This window comes from Leptopilina heterotoma, unplaced genomic scaffold (assembly GCF_015476425.1).
Source record: "Leptopilina heterotoma isolate Lh14 unplaced genomic scaffold, ASM1547642v1 Lhet_43, whole genome shotgun sequence".
NCBI lineage: Eukaryota > Metazoa > Arthropoda > Insecta > Hymenoptera > Figitidae > Leptopilina > Leptopilina heterotoma.
Window position 1 is genome coordinate 441,018 of NW_025111081.1, and position 21,242 is coordinate 462,259.

General features: G+C 28.5%; 1 protein-coding gene across 1 annotated transcript in view; it reads right to left on the reverse strand.

Annotated features, from left to right (window-relative positions):
• LOC122506639 (probable protein kinase DDB_G0277539) overlaps positions 1–21,242 on the reverse strand; it is a 303,476-nt gene that overhangs the window by 157,634 nt on the left and 124,600 nt on the right. The window contains exon 2 of the mRNA XM_043618945.1: positions 18,441–20,083. Within this exon, the coding sequence (XP_043474880.1) occupies positions 18,441–19,880 (1,440 nt within the window). The 5' untranslated portion in view covers positions 19,881–20,083. The remainder of the gene's footprint in view (positions 1–18,440; positions 20,084–21,242) is intronic.

A 21,242-nucleotide genomic window follows, 5' to 3' on the forward strand; every position in this document is an offset into this window, starting at 1 on the left:
TTTCTACTATCCCTGTTTCTCTCTCTTTCTCTCTCTCTATTCTACTTTCTACTCTCTTTTCCTTTCCTCTGTCCATTTCTTCCTTTTTTCTACATTGTCTCTCTTTTCAATACTGTTTATTTTTTCACACTGTAAAATAAAGTAGATAAAATTTTTAATTTTCTACTCTCCTTATCTACTTTACTTTACTACTATCTTATCTACTATACTCTTCCTCTCTCTACTTTTTTTGATTTTCTACTCACTTTTTGCTCTTTTCTACTCTCTATTCTTTCTCTTTCCTCTTTTATTTTCTACTCTGTCACCTCTGTCTTTTTTCTTCTCATTCTGTTTTCTACTTATTTTTCTACATTTTTCTCAGTTTTTCTTTTACTTTCTATTTTCTGCCTCTTCTTTTTTTCTCTTTTTCACCCCGTTTTCTTATATTTTCTACTTTAGGTATCTTCAATTCTCTATCAGTTTTTCGCTTTTCTACTATTTTCTACTTCTTTTTATTCCTACTCTACTCTACTCTACATTTCCACTTTATACTACTCTATACTCAATTTTCTACTTTTTTAATTTCTAATCTACTGTATTCTACTCTATTTTTAACTCATTCTATTCTACTCTTCTGTTATATTTTCTACTTTCTATTCCTTACTTTCTCTGTCAGTTTTCTATCTCTCTTTTTTCTACTTTACTCTATTCTCTACTTTCTTTCTATTTCTACTCTACTCTATTTTCTACTATTCTATTCTATTCTACTATATTTTTCTACTCTTCTCTACTCTTTACTCTATTCTATTCTACCTTTTTCTCCCTTTCTCTTTCTTTATTTTTTACTTTGTCTTTATTGTATTTAACATTTTTTCAACTTTCTTTTATTTTCTACTTTCTACCTCTTTTTTACTCTATTGCATTCCCTTTTTTATTTCTTTTTTATTCTCTTTTTCTTTTTTCATTATTCTATTTTCTACTTCCAACCACCCTTTCTATTTTCTACTCTATTTCACTTCTTTCTTCTATTTTTTACTTCCTCCCTATCTTCCCCTCTCTTTTTCTTTTATTTTCTATTTTCTGCCTCTACATTTTCACGTTTTCTTAAAATATTTTCCTTCATTTTTATATTATTTTTTTAATTTCTATTTTCTGTCTCTTATTTTCTTTATCTATTATTTTTATTTTATTCATTTCCATCTCTTTTTTATTTTCTACTTTCTTGTTTTTATTCTACTCTACACTGTACTCTACATTGTACTCTATTATACTCTACTTTTTACTCTATTTTCTACTATTTTCTACTCTACATTTTACTCTATTCTATTCTACTCTAGATTCTACTCTATTCTATTCTACTATATTCTAATCTTCATTTGACTCTATTTTCGACCCTATTCTACTCTACTTTTTACTCTATTCTATTCTACCATTTTCTACTCTATTCTACTCTACATTTTACTCTATTCTACTCTATTCTATTCTACTATATTCTACTCTTCATTTGACTCTATTTTCTACTCTATTTTACTCTACTTTTTACTCTATTCTATTCTACCATTTTGTACTCTATTCTACTCTACATTTTACTCTATTCTTCTCTATTTTCTACTTTATTCTACTCTACTTTTTTACTCTACTCTACTCTAGATTCTACTCTACATTTTACTCTATTTTATTCTATTCTACATTCTACTCTATTCTATTCTATTCAACATTCTACTTTTCTTTTTACTCTGTTCTATTCTACTATATTCTATATTCCACTATATTCTATATAGAATTTTCTACTATATTCTACTCTACTGTTTACTCTATTCCATTCTACTCTATTTTCTACCAAATTCTACACTACATTTTACTCTTTTTTATTCTACTCTTTTCTATTCTACTATATACTTCTCTACATTCTACTCTTTAGTTGACTCTATTTTCTACTCTATTTTACTCTACTTTTTACTCAATTCTATTCTACCATTTTCTACTCTACATTTTACTCTATTCTACTCTATTTTCTACTTTATTCTACTCTACTTTTTTACTCTATTCTACTATATTCTACTCTATTTCTACTATACTCCACTCTACATTTTACTGTACATTTAACTCTATTCTAATCTACTATACATTCTACTCTACTCTATTCTACTCTATTTTCTACTATATTCTACTCTACATTGCACTCTATTCTATTATATTCTACTTTATTTTCTACTATATTCTACTCTATATTTTACTTTATTCTATTCTACTCTAGATTCTTCTCTTTTCTACTATATTCTACTCTACATTTTACTCTATTTTATTCTATTCTACATTCTTCTCTATTCTATTCAACATTTTACTCTTCTTTTTCCTTTTTCTATTCTACTCTACTTTTTACTCTATTCCATTCTACTCTATTTTCTACTATATTCTACACTACATTTTACTCTTTTCTATTCTACTCTACAATCTACTCTATTCTATTCTACTATTTTCTACTTTACATTCTACTTTTCATTTTACTATTTTCTATTGTATTTTACTCTACTTTTTACTCTATTTTATTCTACTATTTGGGGCTATCCACTATTTGTGACACCCTGCAGTAAAAATGGCGCTAATGTATGTAATAGAGTGTGACATGGGGGACGGGTGGGGGGTCAAAAATGTCCAGAAATAGTGTGACGTAATATGTGGATGGCCCCTTTTCTACTCTAATCTACTCTACATTCTACTCTATTCTACTATATTCTACTCTACATTTTACTCTATTCTACTATATTCTACTCTATTCTACTCTACTTTTTACTCTATTCTACTCTATTTTCTACTATATTCTACTCTATTCTACTCTACTTTTTACTCTATTCTACTCTATTTTCTACTATATTCTACTATATTCTACTATATTTTATTTTCTACTTTCTATCTCGTATTTTTTCTCTTTTGCTTCCCCTTTCTATTCTATTTTCTACTTTTTTTCTTTCTTTACCAACTTTTTCCTATCCTTTCTATCTTTTTTTCTACCCTAACTATCTTTGTTTTGCTTTTTCGCCTTTTTCTACTCTTTTCTTTCTTAATCTCTATTTTCGTTCCCTGTAAAATTTAGAAACGAAAATTGATAGAAAATTAGAAGGTAAAAGAGGGATAGAAAGAAGTAGAAAAGAAGGGTTAAAAAAATATTGAATAAGGAAGAAGGATAGGAAAGGAGAAACTAAGAGAGTAGAAAGAGAGAAAAATAGAAAAATAGAAAGATAGAAAGAAAATAATAGAAAATAATAGAAAAAGAGAGGAACGAAGTAGAAAATAGAGAAAAGAAGGAGAGGCACTCCTTCTTTTTATCTCCCTCTTGTTTTCTACCTCCTCCCCTCTTTCTCTATTTTTTTCAATGAAATTTCATTCTCTCTCTCTCTCTCTCAATCCTCTTTTACCGTATATATATACCTACATCAAGATGTAAATTTTTCAACACGCAATTATACTTGAAACCAGGAATCGCGCGATCTTGAAAATGATGCTTCGAATACAAATTAGAGTTGATCGTTATGACTCGTTTTCAATCTTTCAAATATATACGTACATTCGCATACAGAAACGCAAGTCATTCAATAGTTCCGGTTTTCAATTCCACAAAACTGCATTTGCCAGCTCTGGAAATATAAACTGTGTACATTCACACACACACACACATACACATTAAAGCCGAACGTTAAATTATATTAGAATCGATATGCAGCAATGCGGTAAAAAGCGTATATTCATTTCATCTCTCATTTAAAGGAAGGGGGGAAAGGGGGTTAAAAAAATAAACACGAAAAAAAATTTTTTTCACATAAAATTCCATTTAAAAACAAAAAAAAAAATGAATGTAAAGTCTAATAAGGATAGAAGTAGGAATTTTTATACATAGTAATAAGGAAAATTAAACAGTTAATCAATTGAGAGGAAAGAGAATATAAAAAATAGAGAAAGAAACAAGAATTGAATTTATATAAAGTAATTTTTAGGACAAGAAGTGAATATTTTCTTTTTCACACTTTCGAGAAAAGAGCTTTTTTGTGGTTTTTATTCCGCTGTCTCATCACCTCACGATTCTATTCTATACTTTTTTTTCTAAAAGTCTACTGACGCGGCTTTCTCTATCTCTCTCGCTCATCCCGACATAGAACAAACCCAAAGGAGTCACGATCGATAACTCACATCTGCATGTAAAACCTCTCATGATTCTGGCCCCGAGGAATGATTCGAGCTTGAAAATTTTCCAAGGGGAAAAAATTCTGAAATAGATGAAATGATTCCAACTTTTTTAGAGAAAAATAAATTTAATCATGTTGATCGTTAAACTAGAATCAATCCCTTTGTCTGGGGTTTAAATATAAAAAATTTTGTTATTTCCCTTATTTTCAATTTTAATGCAATTTCGAATTTTTTTTATTATTGTTGTTTCTGAATTTTTATCATCTAGAACATTTAATAATCGCTAGGGACCATTCTGCGCATGATAATATGCTATACATTACTACTGCGCAGCTGTAGAACGTAAAACAACGTTTTGCGCAGATCTACTGCGCATATTTGAATTTTTATCATCTAAAACATTCAATAATCGTTAGGAACCATTCTGCGCACGATTATATGCTATACGATACTACTGCGCAGATATAGATCGTAAAAAGAACGTTTTGCGCAGATCTATTGCGCATATTTGTATTTTTAAGTCATATCTCAAATGAAAAGTACATCAAAACATTTTTTGTTGTTTTAACTATTTAAAAACAATGAAAGAATAGTATGAATCATATAAAAAATTGTAAGAGTTTGAAAAAAGTACTAAATAAGTCAATGATTTGCGCAGATCTATTGCGCATATTGGATTTTCAACCGCTTTTTCCCAAAAGAAACAATAATTAAAAAAAAGTATTTTTCTTTCTTTAGATACTTTGAATCTATAAAAGTAAAATAATAAAAATTTTGCTATAAACAATGTTGTGAATTCTAAGAAATACTGGAGGAGTTTTAGTTCTGCGCAAATCTATTGCGCATGTTTGCATTTTCAGTTATTCTTTTAAGTAATTCTATTATGCGATTTTTAGCTATAGTTGACAAATAATAGAAGAATAGTAAAAATTCTAGTAGGAGTTCGAAGGAAATTCCGTAAAAATTTTATATCTGCGCAGATCTATTGCGCATGTTTCTATTTTTAAGCTACTTTCCAAGTAAAATTTAAATATAACAATATATTTCTATTAAAAATTTTACGAAAAGAAAAAAAATTGTTCAACACCTCTAAGAAATCGTAAAAATTTGAAAAATAGTAAAGAAATTTTAGAACTGCGCAGATCTATTGCGCACGTTTGTATTTTTTTTTGACTATTTTTCAAGTAAAATGTAAATAAAAAAATATGTAAATTTTAGAAATTTTATACTAGGAAAGAGAATTGTTTAAATCCTCTAAGAAATGATAAAAAAAATGGAAAAATAGTGAATAATTTTAGATCTGCGCAGATCTATTGCGCATATTGGATTTTAAGCCGTTTTTCTAAAAAAAGCAACAATTAACACACAATTTTTCTTTTTTTAGACCATTTTCCTAAAGTTAAAGAGTTAAAATAATATAAATCTTCTAAATAGTAAAAAATTTTGAGACCTAAATCTACGCAGATCTATTGCGCATATTGGATTTTAAGTCGTTTTTATATAACAAACAATAATTGAAATACAATTATTTCTTTTTTGATAATTTTTCTACAAAGTTAAAAAGTCGAAATAAATAAAAAAATCCTCTAAGAAATAGTACAAATTCATAGAAATATCAAATGAGTCTTTAATCTGCGCAGATCTATTGCGCATGTTGAATTCTTCGTCACTTTTTTTGAATAACGAATAATACAAATATTTTTACTTAATTGGTAATTTTAAATACAAGTGATGAACATCTAAAAAAATATTGAAAAAAAATGAGAAAATTCAGATTAATTACAGATCTGCGCAGATCTACTGCGCATGTTTTTTATTCTTAATCGATTTTTGAAGTAAAAAGTAAATATATAATGATTATGCGAGAGTGTTGGCAATTTAAGAAACAAACTTTATGAATCCTTCAAGAAATACCGCAAGAAGAGAGAAGAATTTACATACATTTAAAATTTGCGCAGATCTATTGCGCACATTTGTAATTTTCATCATTTTATATAATATCATGTAAATAGAACTCTTAGACATTTTTTTTTTTATTATGAAAATTTAAAAAAATATAAATCCTCCAGGAAATTGTACTTATTCGAAGAAATACTAGATTTGATTATAGGATTCGCGCAGATCTATTGCGCATATTACATTTTAAATGCGCCATAGATCAGCATTTTTCGCACTTTCGTCTGCGCAGAAGTGTTTAAAATATTGCTCAAGTATTTTTATCGCTTTTCAACAGGCGCAAAAATATTTCGCGTCATTTAAAATTGTGCACAAGATTTTTGTTGCTCCTAGGCATGCGCAGTAGTATTTTACGACTTCTACTTATGCGCACATGAGTTATAAAGCTTAGAAAGCTGCGCAGAAGCATTTTTTCAGACCTTACGATTGCGCACTAGTGTTTTACCGCTCTTAAGCATGCGCAATAGTATTTTACAACTTCTACTAATGCGCAAACGTACTTTAAAGCCTAAAAAAGCTGCGCACTAGTGTTTGATTGTTCCTAGGGATGCGCAGTAGTATTTCACGACTTTTGCAAATGCGCAAACGTATTAAGAAGCTTCTAAAGTTGCGTAGGTAAATTTTTCTAACCCCCGCGACTGCGCACTAGTGTTTCACCACTCTTAAGCATGCGCAGTAGTATTTTACAACTTCTACTAATGCGCAAACGTACTTTAAAGTCTAAAAAAAGCTGCGCACTAGTTTTTAATCGATCTCAGGCATGCGCAGTAAAATTTTAAAGCTTATAAAGTTGCGCACTAGTGTTTGATCGCTCCCAGGGATGCGCAGTAGTATTTCTCGACTTTGGCTAATGCGCAAACGGACTTTACAGCCTCAAAAAGTTGCGCAGTAGTATTTCTCGACTTTGGCTAATGCGCAAACGGACTTTACAGCCTCAAAAAGTTGCGCAGTAGTATTTCTCGACTTCTGCTAATGCGCAAACGTTCTTAAAAGTTTATAAAATTGCGCAAAAATATTTTCTACAATCACTACAATTGCGCACAACGATTTCAATTACTCTACGCATGCGCAGTAGCATTTAGCGATTTCTAGAGATGCGCACAAGTATTTAACAGCTTCCACGAATGCTCAATCTTCTTCAACAATCGTATATATATTGAAGACAAGACAATAGACTCCCTACAAAACTATTAAATTGAAATTAGCCTTGACTTCCAAGTAATTTACTATATAGTTTTCGTAATTTTTATTATCGAAACTTTCTTTGTCCGCTCGAGTGGATTTCACGTTAATTGTTATTGTTTTGCAAAAATTGCCGATGACAGAAGGAACAAATCGTTTATGTCGTAAAAAGGATAGGCCTCTCTTTCAGTCATATTTTCCAGATCCACGAGTCAAGACAATTGTAAAGGGCGTGGTCCCTTGTTTTTTAAAAGAAGCATTTTGAAAAAACGATTATTCATAACAATATTTACTTTATGAAGAACTAAAAAAATACCGAGTCAATTAACTCACATTTCTATTGATTAAGGACCAGCTAATTGGAACTATCATTAATCATGAAAAATTTTATGAAGCAGGTAAATATTTTTCTTTTTTACATCATAAAAGAGAAACCTCTTTATAGTGAAAAATCTCTATATATATATTATTTTAAATCAAGAAATAAAAGAAGATTTTTAGATAAATTTTATCACTTCAGAATAAAGATTAATAGTGATATCAGAATTGATAAAGATTAATAGTAGTCGAAAAGAAAAAAAGAAGAAGTCGACGAAGAAGAAGAAGAAGAAGGAGAGAAAAAAAAGTGGAATCCAAGGGAAATAAATTATATCTTTTATCCAGATTTACCTCACTCAGTCTTGGGAGAATGACTCATTGAGAAAAAGCTGACGAAAGTATTGTGTGTATCAGTTGTCTAAGATAAGATCGAGAGGTCTCTTTTTCTTCCCCCCACGATGATGATAAAATGGATTACGAGAAAAAAAAGGTCTGTCCAAAAGATGAAAACGGTTATACAATAGTTTTCATGATGAACGAAATATATATATTTAAGTTAACGGTATAATAAATCTGTAAGAGTTCAGATCTTAACGATACGGATGCTGGATCATTCATTGTCAACGCACGAGGCATGACAATCGAAAAAAAAATTTCTTTTTTTTTTTTGACTATACAAATCATCTGTCGTTTACTAATCCTCATGTTCACTCGTATGTCGATCATTTTGATGATTGACCGCTAACTGTCTCACCTATACTTTAAAAATTGAAGGGTGTATAAGGGAAAAAAATATCAAAAATACCGAAACAATAATCTTAATATTTTAGGAAATTTATCAGAAAAAAATTATTTACTATAAAAAATTTCTATAAAGTTTCTATAAATATTTCTATACATAATGTATTCTTTAATTTTCATTAAATTTTCTATTTTTTACTCGTCAATTTTACGAATAAACGCAAAAGAAGGCATTTTAAAGCTTTTGCGCAGATCTACCGCGCATGTCTTGCGCAGAACTGTTTGTCAACTTCTAGATCTGCGCAAAAGTCTTTGGAATCTTACTGCGCAGGTAATTTGTCACAAAGATTGCTAATGCGCAGCTAAAAATGATTAAAACTATTACTGCGCCGATCTATCGCGCATGTCTTGCGCAGAACTGTTTGCCACCTTCTAAATCTGCGCAATGATTTTCTACAAATGCGAAAAAGTTTATAGAATCTTATCGTGCAGGTAAATTTTTCAAACTGATAATGCGCAGCGAAAAAACGCTTTATTCTACTTTTGCGCAGATCTACCGCGCATGTCATGAAAACTCTTATTACCAAAGATTTTAATTTAAAATATTTACAAAATTCAATTATTTATAAAAATAAAATAAAAATTGCAATTATTAGTGACTTCTCAAAAATTCAATTATTATCAGAAACTTAAACTGAAATTAATTTTTATATCGATTTTTATTAGAAAATTCTACGAGAATTAAATTATTTAAATACAATGATAGATAGTTTATTGAATAATTAAATGTTTCTTAAAATTGAATTTTTAAACATAATTTTATCAGCAAATTTTTAAATAATTGAATTCTTTCGACGAAATTTAATCAGAATTTTTAAGAATTTTTAAAGATTTTTCAAGGAAGTCGATTAAAATTGTATTTTAAAATAATTGAAATTCTGCAAGTTTTATTATTTTTGAAAATAATTGAATTATTGCGAAGATTTTTTTTTAAAAAGTTTTAAACAACTGATTTTTTCTTTCGAAAAATTTATTCAAATTCTATTTTTAATCATTGAATTATCTTGTGAAATTTTCATTATTTTAGAAAATAATTGAATATTCGAGTAGAACTTTGTCAAATTATTTTAAAAAAATTTATTTCTTTTAAGAAATTTTATTGAAGTATAATAGATATACAAATTATTAAATTAAGAAAAATTTTTGACAATAATTGAAATTTTACAATGCTTTTTATTAAAAATTTTAAAAATAATTGAAATTTATTACTTTTGAAAATAATTGAATTACTGCTAAGAATTTAATGCCAAATTTTAAAACATTTGTATAAAATATATTGAAAATCGTTGAATTAAGAAAAATTTTTGAAAATAATTGAAATTTTGCAATGATTATTATTAAAATTTTTGAAAATCATTGAATTTTATTACTTTTGAAAATAATTAAATTACTGCGCAAAATTTAATGGCAAATTTTTAAACATTTGATTTTTCCAAAAAAATGTATGGAAATTTTATTTTAAATAATTTAATTCGAGTGAAATTTTTATTTTTTTGGAAAATAATTGAATCTTTGTGTAGAATAGTGTCAAATTTTTTGATTATAATAATAATTGAATTTTTTTAGGAAACTTTATTAAAATAGTGGAATATTGAAAATCGTTGAATTAAGAAAAATTTTTGAAAATAATTGAAATTTCGTAATAAATATTATTATTAAAATTTTTGAAAATAATTTAATTTTATTACTTTTAAAAATAATTGAATTACTGCGCAGAATTTATAATGACAAATTTTAAAACATTTAATTTTTTCCAAAAAAAAATGCAAATTATGCAAATTCTATTTTAAATAATTGAATTCCTGTAAAATGTTTATTTTTTTGGAAAATAATTGAATGTTTGTGTAGAATATTATTGAAATTTTTGTTTAATAATTGAATTCCTTCGAGAAATTTTATTGAAACGCAGTAGAATATTGAAAATCGTTGAATTAAGAAAAATTTTTGAAAATAATTGAAATTTTTCCATGAATTTTTTTAAAATTTTTGAAAATAATTGTATTCTTATGATAAATTCTATTATTTATGAAAATAATTGAATTTTGCAATGAATTTTCTTAAAATTTCTGAAAATAATTGAATTTCGTCGAAGAATTTTGCTATTTATTTATAAAGATAATTGAAATGTTGACAATTTTTTTTGATTTTTTTTTGAAAATAATTGAATTTCTGCGAAGAATTTTATTAATTTTGAAAAAATTGAATTCTTGTGGTGAATACTATTATTTATTAAAATAATTGAATTTTGCAATGAATTTTATTAAAATTCCTGAATATAATTGAATTTTGTCAAAGAATTTTGCTATTTATTTATAAAGATAATTGAAATGTTGACGAGAATTTAAAAAAAAATTTTTGAAAATAATTGAATTTCTTAAATGAATTTTAATATTTATTAAGATATAGTTGGATTTATTTCAAAGAATTGCGTTAAGACTTTTAAAATTGAAACTAATTTCAACAGAATTGAAATTAAAATTTTTCAAAAAAATACTTTAATAAATGATTTGTAAGTAATAACTTTATGGCAATTCTTCAATAAAATTAAGTTATTTAAAATAAAATATTGTCAGAAATAGAAACAAATTTAAGATTTCCTTTAAAATTCACGGTAATTTTATAGTTTATGAGGCAAACAAAAAGACAAACAACAAAAATTCAGAATTTTCTTGTAAATTCTAAACATTTAATTTTTTTCAGTACATTTACTAAAAATCCCTGATTTTTCCCTGATTTCCCTGACCTGTGGCAACCCTGATAATAAAATAGTAAATAATGAAAATTCATAGAAAAAATAAAAGAAAGAACCGAACCTATTTTAATCATCATCGGTAACATATTGTAAAACACGAAAAAAAGCAACAAAAAAACTTGTTTTCAAACGCATACTTTTTACAATGTAATCTGCTAATGGCCAAACGTAGTAAAATAAAAGTACATCGTGGTATTTTTTTTTTTTTTTTTTTTTTTGCTTTTCCACTGTAGTAGATTAGCATTTTTCTCCATTCTTTTGTGTGAGCAATTTCCTCCTTCTTATTATTATTTTAAAAAGAAATTAAATGCAGAGAAGAAGGGCAATTATTTATAGCAAAAAAAAAAAAAAAAAAAACAGGAACGGATGTGTGTTAGAAATGAAAATCGCCCTCGCCTCGTGAAGAATAGAAAAGCAAAAAAAAAATAAATAAATAAATAAAATAAATAAATAGTGCACAAAAGAAAATAAATATAAATAAATAAAGGTGAAAACTCACAGCAACTTTGCGGTCAAATGCACTCCTTTAAATTGGTAATTTGAACTAGCTACATTATATATTAAAGTACACGTCACGCCTTCGAATCTGATGTGAAGGAGAGCGAAAGTGTATATACGATGCACGACTGATAAAGATCGTGCACCGACTTCTCTCTAAAGTAAAAGCCACAGCATGATCGTTGGATTATTATTTAAAAAGAAAAAAAGAAAGAAAAGAATACTCCATTTTTTTAAGTCTCAACTAACAATCAAAATAGAGGTTAATAATGTTCCTCTCTATTTAGCAATTAAAAGTTGATTCTAATTTGCGATTTTTCTAATTTTAATTTCTAATTTTATTTTTTATGAATTTTTTTTAATTTCGAATTTTATTTTTTAATTTCGAATTCTATTTTTTAATTTCGAATTTTATTTTTTAATTTCTAATCTTACTTTTTAATTTCTAATTTTATTTCTTATTTTAATTTTTAACTCCTAATTTTTAGCATAAAAATACAATTTTTTGCAGAATATTACTGCGCAGATCTATAGCGCAGGTGAAAAGTCTCCTATAAATATTGTTTTGCAAAATTTTTATTACTAGCCAGAGAAATTATTGAAAAACATTAAATTATATATACTTGTAGTTTCTTGTAAAAAAAAATTCGATTCAAAAAACAAAGATGCGCAGTAGATCTGCGCAGAACTGTTTTCTTTATACACTTCAATTTTATTTTAGTATTTCCATCTTTAAAAAACAACAAATCTGTTCAAAGAACGGAAAAAATATAAAAAAAAATGCTTTAAGCTGTTTCTGCGCAGATCTATGGCGCATAAATCAATATTTCTTTGTATTTATTCTGCTTTGTGTAATAATAATAATAATAAAAGCCAGAGAAATGATTAAAATACGTAAAATTATATTTACTTGTAGTTTCTTGTAAAACAAAAATTCGATTCAAATAACAAAGATGCGCAGTAGATCTGCGCAGCACTGTTTTGCTTATGACCCTCAATTTTATTTTAGTGTTTCCATCTTTAAAAAACAACAAATCTATGTAATTATTTCAAAGAATGCGAAAAAAAGTATTTAAAAAACGCTTTCAGCTGTTTATGCGCAGATCTATGACGCATGAATCAATATTTCTTTGTATTTATTTTACTTAATATAATAATTATGTAATAATAATAAAAGCTACTGAAATTAGTAAAATACGTAAAATTGTATTTATTTGTAGTTTCTTGTAAAAAAAATTAGATTGAAATAACAAAGATGCGCAGTAGATCTGCGCAGAACTGTTTTTCATGCTCTTCAATTTTAATTTAGTAATTGTATTCGTAAAAAACAACTTATCTTTAGAAAAGAACAGAAAAATATTTTTAAAAATTGCTTCCAGCTGTTTCTGCGCAGATCTATGACGCATGAATCAATATTTCTTTGTATTTATTCTACTTCATGTCATAATTATGTAATAATAATAATTTTATAAAAGAAATAATATTAAAAACTTGTAAAAAAAATTTCCAAATTACAGTAATAATTGTATTTATTATCAATAACGGCAAAAATGAATTAAACGATACAAACATGCGCGATAGATCTGCGCAGAAGTGCAGATATGCAATAAAAAACACTTTTACACGAGTTGTAAATTTATTTTAGCATTCGGGACTAGAAAAAAATGAAAATAAAAACATATCTACTTTAATTTATGCGAAAAAAATGCTTCGAAGTGTTTCTGCGCAGATCTATGACGCATGGATCAATATTTTTTGGTATTTATTCCACTTTATGTAACAATAATAATGTTCTAAAAGAACTAGCGGTGAAAAATGGTAAAATATTTGCAAATTCCGATAATAATTGTATTAAATTCTTGGTTATTATGTCAAAAGTGTTAAAATACTACAAACATGCGTGATAGATCTGCGCAAAACTATTTTAAATTTGTAATACATTCGCAATCACTGTTTAAAGTTGTATCTGCAAAAAAAAGGAAAAATAAACCAATTTCCGTTATTTTTTTTTTTAGATATTACGGCAAAATGAATTGAAATATACAAACATGCGCGATAGATCTGCGCAAAACTGTAAAATTGATTTATATATGCTAAAATGATGTTATATATGCGCACTAGCGATTATTATATTTTATAGATGCGCAATCATGTTTTTTGACTTTTTAAATAAAAAAATTAATTTTTAATGCACAGATCTACGGCGTATATGGACAAATTTTTTTAAAATATTACTTTATAATTCCAGTGGACTGAAAAAAACATTCTATAATGCGTAAATTTTGTAATTATCTATCTCTTGAGGTTAATTAACTACAAATAGACCACATGCGCAATCGATCTGCGCAGAACTACAAAAATCGATTTATACATGCGCACTAGCGATTATTATATTCTATAGATGCGCAATCATATTTTTAGACTTTTTAAATAAAAAAATGAAATTTTTAATGTTGTTTCTGCGCAGAATATCAGTTTATATGTCTAGTGGACTGATAAAAAATATGTATTCACTTCTGTGAATAATTAATTTTTGGAAAAAATTTATTTTTAGTAAAACTATTTTTTTTCGTGCGAAAAATAAAAAAAAAACTAATTCTGATCGAAATCTTAAAAAATACGATAATTATAAAAAAAAAGAAAAAATACTTTAAAAAAAAGTGGAATTTAAAAACGAGATCTAAGAATTATGAGAATTGTCTTTGAATTTAAAAAGAAATAGTATTCAATTTAGATAAATTAACATTCTCTAAAATTCAGAAAAGAATAGATTATAAAATATAATTTAAATGATATAAATGCGATAATATATATATATATATATATATAAATGCTATGTTGATGAATATGCAAATTACGGTTAAAACCGGAAATGTTAAAATCCTCGAAAGGGTTTAGGTAGGAGGGTCTCTCTCTCTCTCTTTCTCTACAAATAGAAAAAAAAAGAAGAAGAAAAAATAGCAGAAAAATAAAAAAAAAGTGTCTTGTCGCGTTTCATAAATATTCGGATATTTTTGAGCGTACTTCCGACAACTCGACTGTTTGTACTTTCTGTGAATCTACTAAAACCCGTTATGCCGGCAATGTCGCCGACAGTAACAACGATCGTAAAGAACGAATCGAATTATTTCCTAGCACGACATTGTCTGTGAGGGAAGGCGGCATTTGATAGTTCTGAATAAATCGTGTGGTATCCGGAGAATGAAAACTTTTTTTTTTTAACTCTATACAAGAGAGAGAAGTTGCATTATTAATTTCCGCAACTCAATTCACTTTATAACAAAGTTTGCGTGTAATTGTTCAATTTCGAAATAATTTATATGTGATTGACATGTAAAAGAAAAAAAATTGAGTCTCCTTTGCTTTTTTTCTGTATATGTGGGCGAATTAAAGGAAAAAAAAAAGATTTCTTAAAACAAATTTGCATTTTAATTTTTAAAATATAGAAGAAGGTAAATAATATAATAAGTACTTTTTTAAAAGGTGAATATAGGCGTAAAATTTAAAATAACGTGTTTTTTGGGATCTTCACCCCCACTTTTTATAAAATCCTGACGTGCTAGTCAATTTTGGGACCTGGAATCGTATTCCGCATTCAAAAATACTTCGAAAACCAACTACAATATAAAAAATTTAAAAAAAAAAATTTTTCGGGGGTTTTTACCCCCACTTTTTCAAATTCCTGACATGCTAGTCAATTTTGAGACTCGGCATCGCATTCAGCTGGCAAAAATATATTAAAAACCACTACGATATCGAAAATAAGAGAAAAAAAATTTTTTTTTGGTCATTACCCCCATTTTTCACAAAATCCTGACGTGCTGAACAATTTTTATATCTGGGATCGTATTCAGTGAACAGAAATACATTGAAAACCACTACAATATCAACAGTATGAAAAATAAATTCTTTTTTGGTTTTTACCCCCCACTTTTTTCAAAATCCTTAAATGCTAGTCGATTTTGAGACTCGAGATCGTATTCAGCTGGCAAAAATATATTGAAAAGCACTACGATATCAAAAATAGCAAAAAAAATTTCTTTGGTTCTTTACCCCCACTTTTTTTCAAAATCCTGACGTTTTTAAGCAACTTTGAGCCCCGGGATAATGTTTTGGGTCATTGCCTCCACTTTTTTTTTCTCTTATCTTCGTAATAAATTTAATTCTAAATTTATATGAAATTCAATTATTTTCCAAACTTTTAGTTACAATTCCTTAAAAATTCGATTAAATTTAAAAATTTTCAAAATTAAAAAAATAATTCAATTATTTTGAATAATTTAGTTAAAATTATACTAAAAAATTGAATTCTTGCGATGAATTTTATTATTCATGGAAATAATTATTTAATTCTTATAATCAAATGTTATTAAAATTTTAGAAAATAATTAATTTCTTTCAAAGAATTTTTTAAAATATTTTAAATTGTTTTTATACGAAAAATTTTTTTGAAAATTATATTTCAAATAATTGAATTCCTGTAAAAATTTTATTTAGTATTCATGAATATTAATTGAATTTTACCGTTAAATTTTATAAATTTGTTTTTAAATAATTGAAAATCTTTTGAGAAATTTTATTAAAATAGATATTATGAACAAAATTTTAAATAATTGAATACTTTAGACGAATTTTAATACAAATTTTAAGAATAATTACATTTTTTGAGTAATTCCTGTAAAATTGTATTAAAAATAATTGAAATCCTACGATGAATTTTATTATTTATTTAAAAATAATTGAATTCCTAAAAAAAATTTTATCATTTACGAAAATAATTGAATCCCTGAAAAGAATTTTAATACTTATGATTAAATAATTGAATAAATTAATTGAATTATTATAATTGAATTATTGCGAAGAATTTTATTAAATTTTATTAAACAATTAATTTAAAAAAAATGTCTGAAAATTCTTCTTTAAATAATTGAATTTTAGGTGAAATTTTTTTTATTAATGAAAATAATTGAATATTTACGTAGAATTTTATTAAAATCTTGTTTAAACAATTAAATTCTTTTGGGAAATTTTATTAAAATAATACATAGATTTCGAAAATCATTGAATTAAGAAAATTTTTTGAAAATAATTAAAATTTTGCGGAGATTTATATTACAATTTTTTGAAAATAATTAAATTTCAACGAAGAATTTTGCAATTTATAAAGAAAATTAAAATCTTGAACAGATTTTTAAACTGAAATTCATTTTTAAATAAATTTTTATTAGAAAATTCTACGAGAATTCAATTATTTAAATACAAATAAAATGCAAATAAATAATTTATTGACACTTTTCCCTGATTCCCCTGACCAATTCAAGTTTGCCTGACTTTTCCCTGAATTCCCTAATCTGCATGGAAATTCTGAAAATTATTTTCAACAAACTTTCTGGGGAATATTGCGGCAAGTTTACACGGCAAGCTTCCTATGGGAGGGGGGGGGACATTTTAAGCTTGCCACAAAATTTACCGCGTTAACATTTGCTGAAAAATTGCCGTGAAAATCTGCAGGAAAATTGCCACGAAAGCTTGCAGCAAGTTTAACGAAAAATTGTCGTGAAAACTTGTCGCAAATTTCCCTGAAAGTTTATAGCAAAATTGCAGTGAAATTTATCGGCAAAATTGCTAAAAAAAAAAGCTTGTAACAATATTGCCGTGGAAATTTGCAGCAAAATAGCAGTGAAATTTATCGGCAAAATTGACAGGAAAGCTTGCAATAAACTTGACGAAACATTTTCATAAGATTTTGTCGCAAATTGCCGTGAAAGCTTGAAGCAAAATTGCCGTAAAGCTTGCAACAATATTGCCTTGAAAATTTGCGGCAAAATTGTCGTAAGGCTTAGTCTAAAAATTGCCGTAAAGCTTTGCAATATTGCCGTGGAAATTTGCATCAAAATTGACGTTAAATTTATCGGCAAAATTGTCAGGAAAGCTTGCAGCAACCTTGACGAAAACTTGCCCTAAAATTTTGCAGTAAATTGGCGTGAAAATTTGAAGCAAAATTGCCAACAAAGCTTGCAACAATATTGCCGTGGAAATTTACAGCAAAATATTTGTAAAGCTTGCTACAAAATTGCCGTAAAGCTTCTATTAATATTGCCGTGGAAATTTGTAGCAAAATAGCAGTGAAATTTATCGGCAAAATTGACAGGAAAGCTTGCAGCAAGCTTGATGAAAAATTTCCGTAAGATTTTACCGCAAATTGCCGTGAAAAGCTTGAAGCAAAATTGCCGTAAAGCTTGCAACAATATTGCCTTGGAAATTTGCAGTAAAATTGTCGTAAGGCTTAGTTCAAAAATTGCCGTAAAACTTGCAATATTGCCGTGGAAATTTGCAGCAAAATCGACATGAAATTTATAGGCAAAATTGTCAAAAAAGCTTGCAGCAACCTTGACGAAAACTTGCCCTAAAATCTTGCAGTAAATTGCCGTGAAAATTTGAAGCAAAATTGCCAAGAAAGCTTGCAACAATATTGCCGTGGAAATTTACAGCAAATTATTTCTAAAGCTTGTTGCAAAATTGCCGTAAAGCTTGCAACAATATTGCCATGGAAACTTGCTGCAAAATTGCAGGAAAGCTTTTGCAACAAAATTACGTGCTATCTAAAGTATCTAAAGGTACAGTTACTTTGAACCTACAGTTCACCGTCTCATAAAATATAAATCATATATTCAATTGCTAGTAAATTTGTCATTAAATTCTATTGTCCTGCAAGCATTATGAAAGCTTTCAACGTTACAAATTTAAAAAAAAAACAACTGTCATCACTTACCTCCTCATGATACCATTTCTGCTGAAGAATAGCCCAACATCTTCTGCAATGACAAACATCCTTTTCCCTCAAACTCTCATGTTTCTCCTTATCACGTTCCCTATCGCGACTGCTGGTGAGTTGCGGCGGCGGTGGTGGCGGCACTGGCGGCGGTAGAGGACTAGTGGCGACCTCAAGACTATCCGAACTCGAATTATGCCTCCTCGGCGGTGTTATATTCGTCACATTCCTCTGACTCGAATTATGACCCGTCGTCGTTGTCGTCGTTGTCGTCGTCACTATTTGCCTACTATTATCACTTGATCTCTGATCATTATTTCCCGAACGCGAATACGACGTTCCCGAAGATGACGATTGACATTTCATAAATGCCGCTTGCGCTGGTTGTGGTCTTAAAAAATCATCTAAAAGATAAAAACTTTGCGCTCTATTTGATCTTGTCGTTCGATTCTCCTCGGAATTTTTTGTCATCACATTCTCCGAAGATTCTTGATTACGCGTCGTTGGCATCATCCAGTCTTCATCAGTGGCGGCAGTGTTTTCACGTTTCTCCTCCTGAAATAATCGTCGACCAACTTTCAGTCTTCGATTCGATAGGGAAAATTCCTTTTCACGATATTGCGTCGTTTTTGAAACAACTCTCGCCGAATAACAAGTTTGGTTGTTATTATTATTATTATTTCGTGAATTTTCCGAATTTTCGCCATTCTCAATCATTGACGCACTGGCATTGTGATAGAAGAAGGATCGCGATTGGGAATCATTATTGGCAACTGGTGTTCGTAAAAGTGCGCCAAGTGATCGCCATTTACGATCTTGACCCGAGCAAGAGCCATTGTTCCATTTTGCGTCTGGTGAATTCATTGACCATTTACGTTCCTTATTATTTGACCATTTTCTCTCTGATGACGAGGAGGTGATACTGGGTTGTTGTTGTTGTTGTTGTTCATCACGTTGTTTTGTCTTCCACCAGGACGACGTGGAGGCTGTGAACAGAACCAAAGCACCTTTTAGCGGATTTTGATGATTTTTCTCCCGATTTTTTTCATCCTTTGGATAATAGTCGAGATTTTTGTCCAAATCGGTTGGTGAGACTTGTCGATGATCGTCTTCGTGTAGGAGAATTGCATTTGTACTATGCAATCTAGGTCTAATTCTCACGAAGCCATAATCATTGGAATCAATGTAAGGATGATCGAGAGTCACATCTCTATTACGTGAGTCGTTGGAATAATTATTAATTTGCGTCTGATGATGTGGAAGTGAACTGAGACCACCGTACTGATGTGTACTTAACTGTAAAGGCTGCTGTGGCAATGTTGATGTTCGATTACGATGATGATGATGATGACTTTCGCTCGAACCTCTCTGTAAACAGGAAAAACTCGCCGAATGCCTGAGGCTCGATGGCGGATTACCAGGCTGACTAACACCCAACATTTTTTTTATCTTCCCTCGTTCCACTCTTCAAAAAAAAAATCTTCTTAATTTCTTAATTTTTCTTCTTCTTTTCCTGATAAATTTCCTAATAAATAATTTCCGTTTCTTCTGTCGAAGAAGATACAACAACCATCAGCGGAACATCTTTCGAACTTGTTCTGCTCGACATTTTTTGTTTTCCCCTTCTAAATTCCCAGCTGGATCTGTAACAGAAAGAAAGGACGAGGATAGGGACCAGCAACGTAAAATAAAACAACAACAATAACAACAACAATGAAAATGACAATAAACTATAAATAAAATTCGAAAAAACATGAAATATGTGAATTCATGATGAATTTTGCTTACTTTACTGTGGTGATAAAGCATCTACTTTTAAAAAGAAGCTTAAGGAGTAAATGTCGAATTTTGCCCCCCGAAAAAAGGAAGAAGGATTTTTTTAAAAATTTATAAATTACGAAAAATGAGCGATTTTACATAAATGTTACTAAAATTTGTGTTGTAATAGCTAATGGTGACGTGTAGAAGTTTATTGCGCAGGTTTAAATTGAACGCAGTGCTACTGCGCAGCTGTGAACGCTTTGGCTACTTCTGCGCAGATCTATCGCGCAGGTGGTGCGCAGAACTAAATAGCAACTTCTAAATGTGCGCAAATGACATTTATCAACTCTACAAGCCTCTTGGAGTGTTTCTTTGTTCCAGAGGCGAAAAATTCTATAAATTTCCCCTAAGTTGATCTATTGCGCATATTAAGCGCTACAATAATTGATAATCTCTATTTAAGCAAAATTTTTCTACCATTGTTTGTATTTCATTAGTACTTAAGCAGGTAAAAGTGGTACAAAATTCTAAAGCGTATATATGCGCTTATTCATAAGATTTACGCTTATGCTACTTCTGCGCAGATATATCGCGCATGTCGTGCGCAGTACTAAATAACAACTTCTACATGTGCGCAAATGACATTTATCTACTGTACAAGTGTTTATCAATTTTACAAGTTTACAATTTATCTTACTCTACAAGTGTGGTAGTTTCCTTTAATGTTTCTGAGAGGCCTAACAAGTCTAGAAATAGCTACTGCGTAGATCTATGGCGCATATTATGCGCCGTACTAATTGACAATTTCTATTTAAGCAAAATTTTTTTACTGTTGTTTGTATTACGTTCATATACTTAAGTATGAAGTTTTTTACGCAAGTAAAAATCGTATAAAATGCTACTGCATAGATAGGCGTATTCAACGCTTATGCTACTTCTGCGCAGATCTATTGCGCATATAGCTTCATAGTAGTACTATTTTGTAAATTTTGCGCGCAATTAACTTTCATGAATTCGAAAATAGTGTCTAGAGCATTAAGG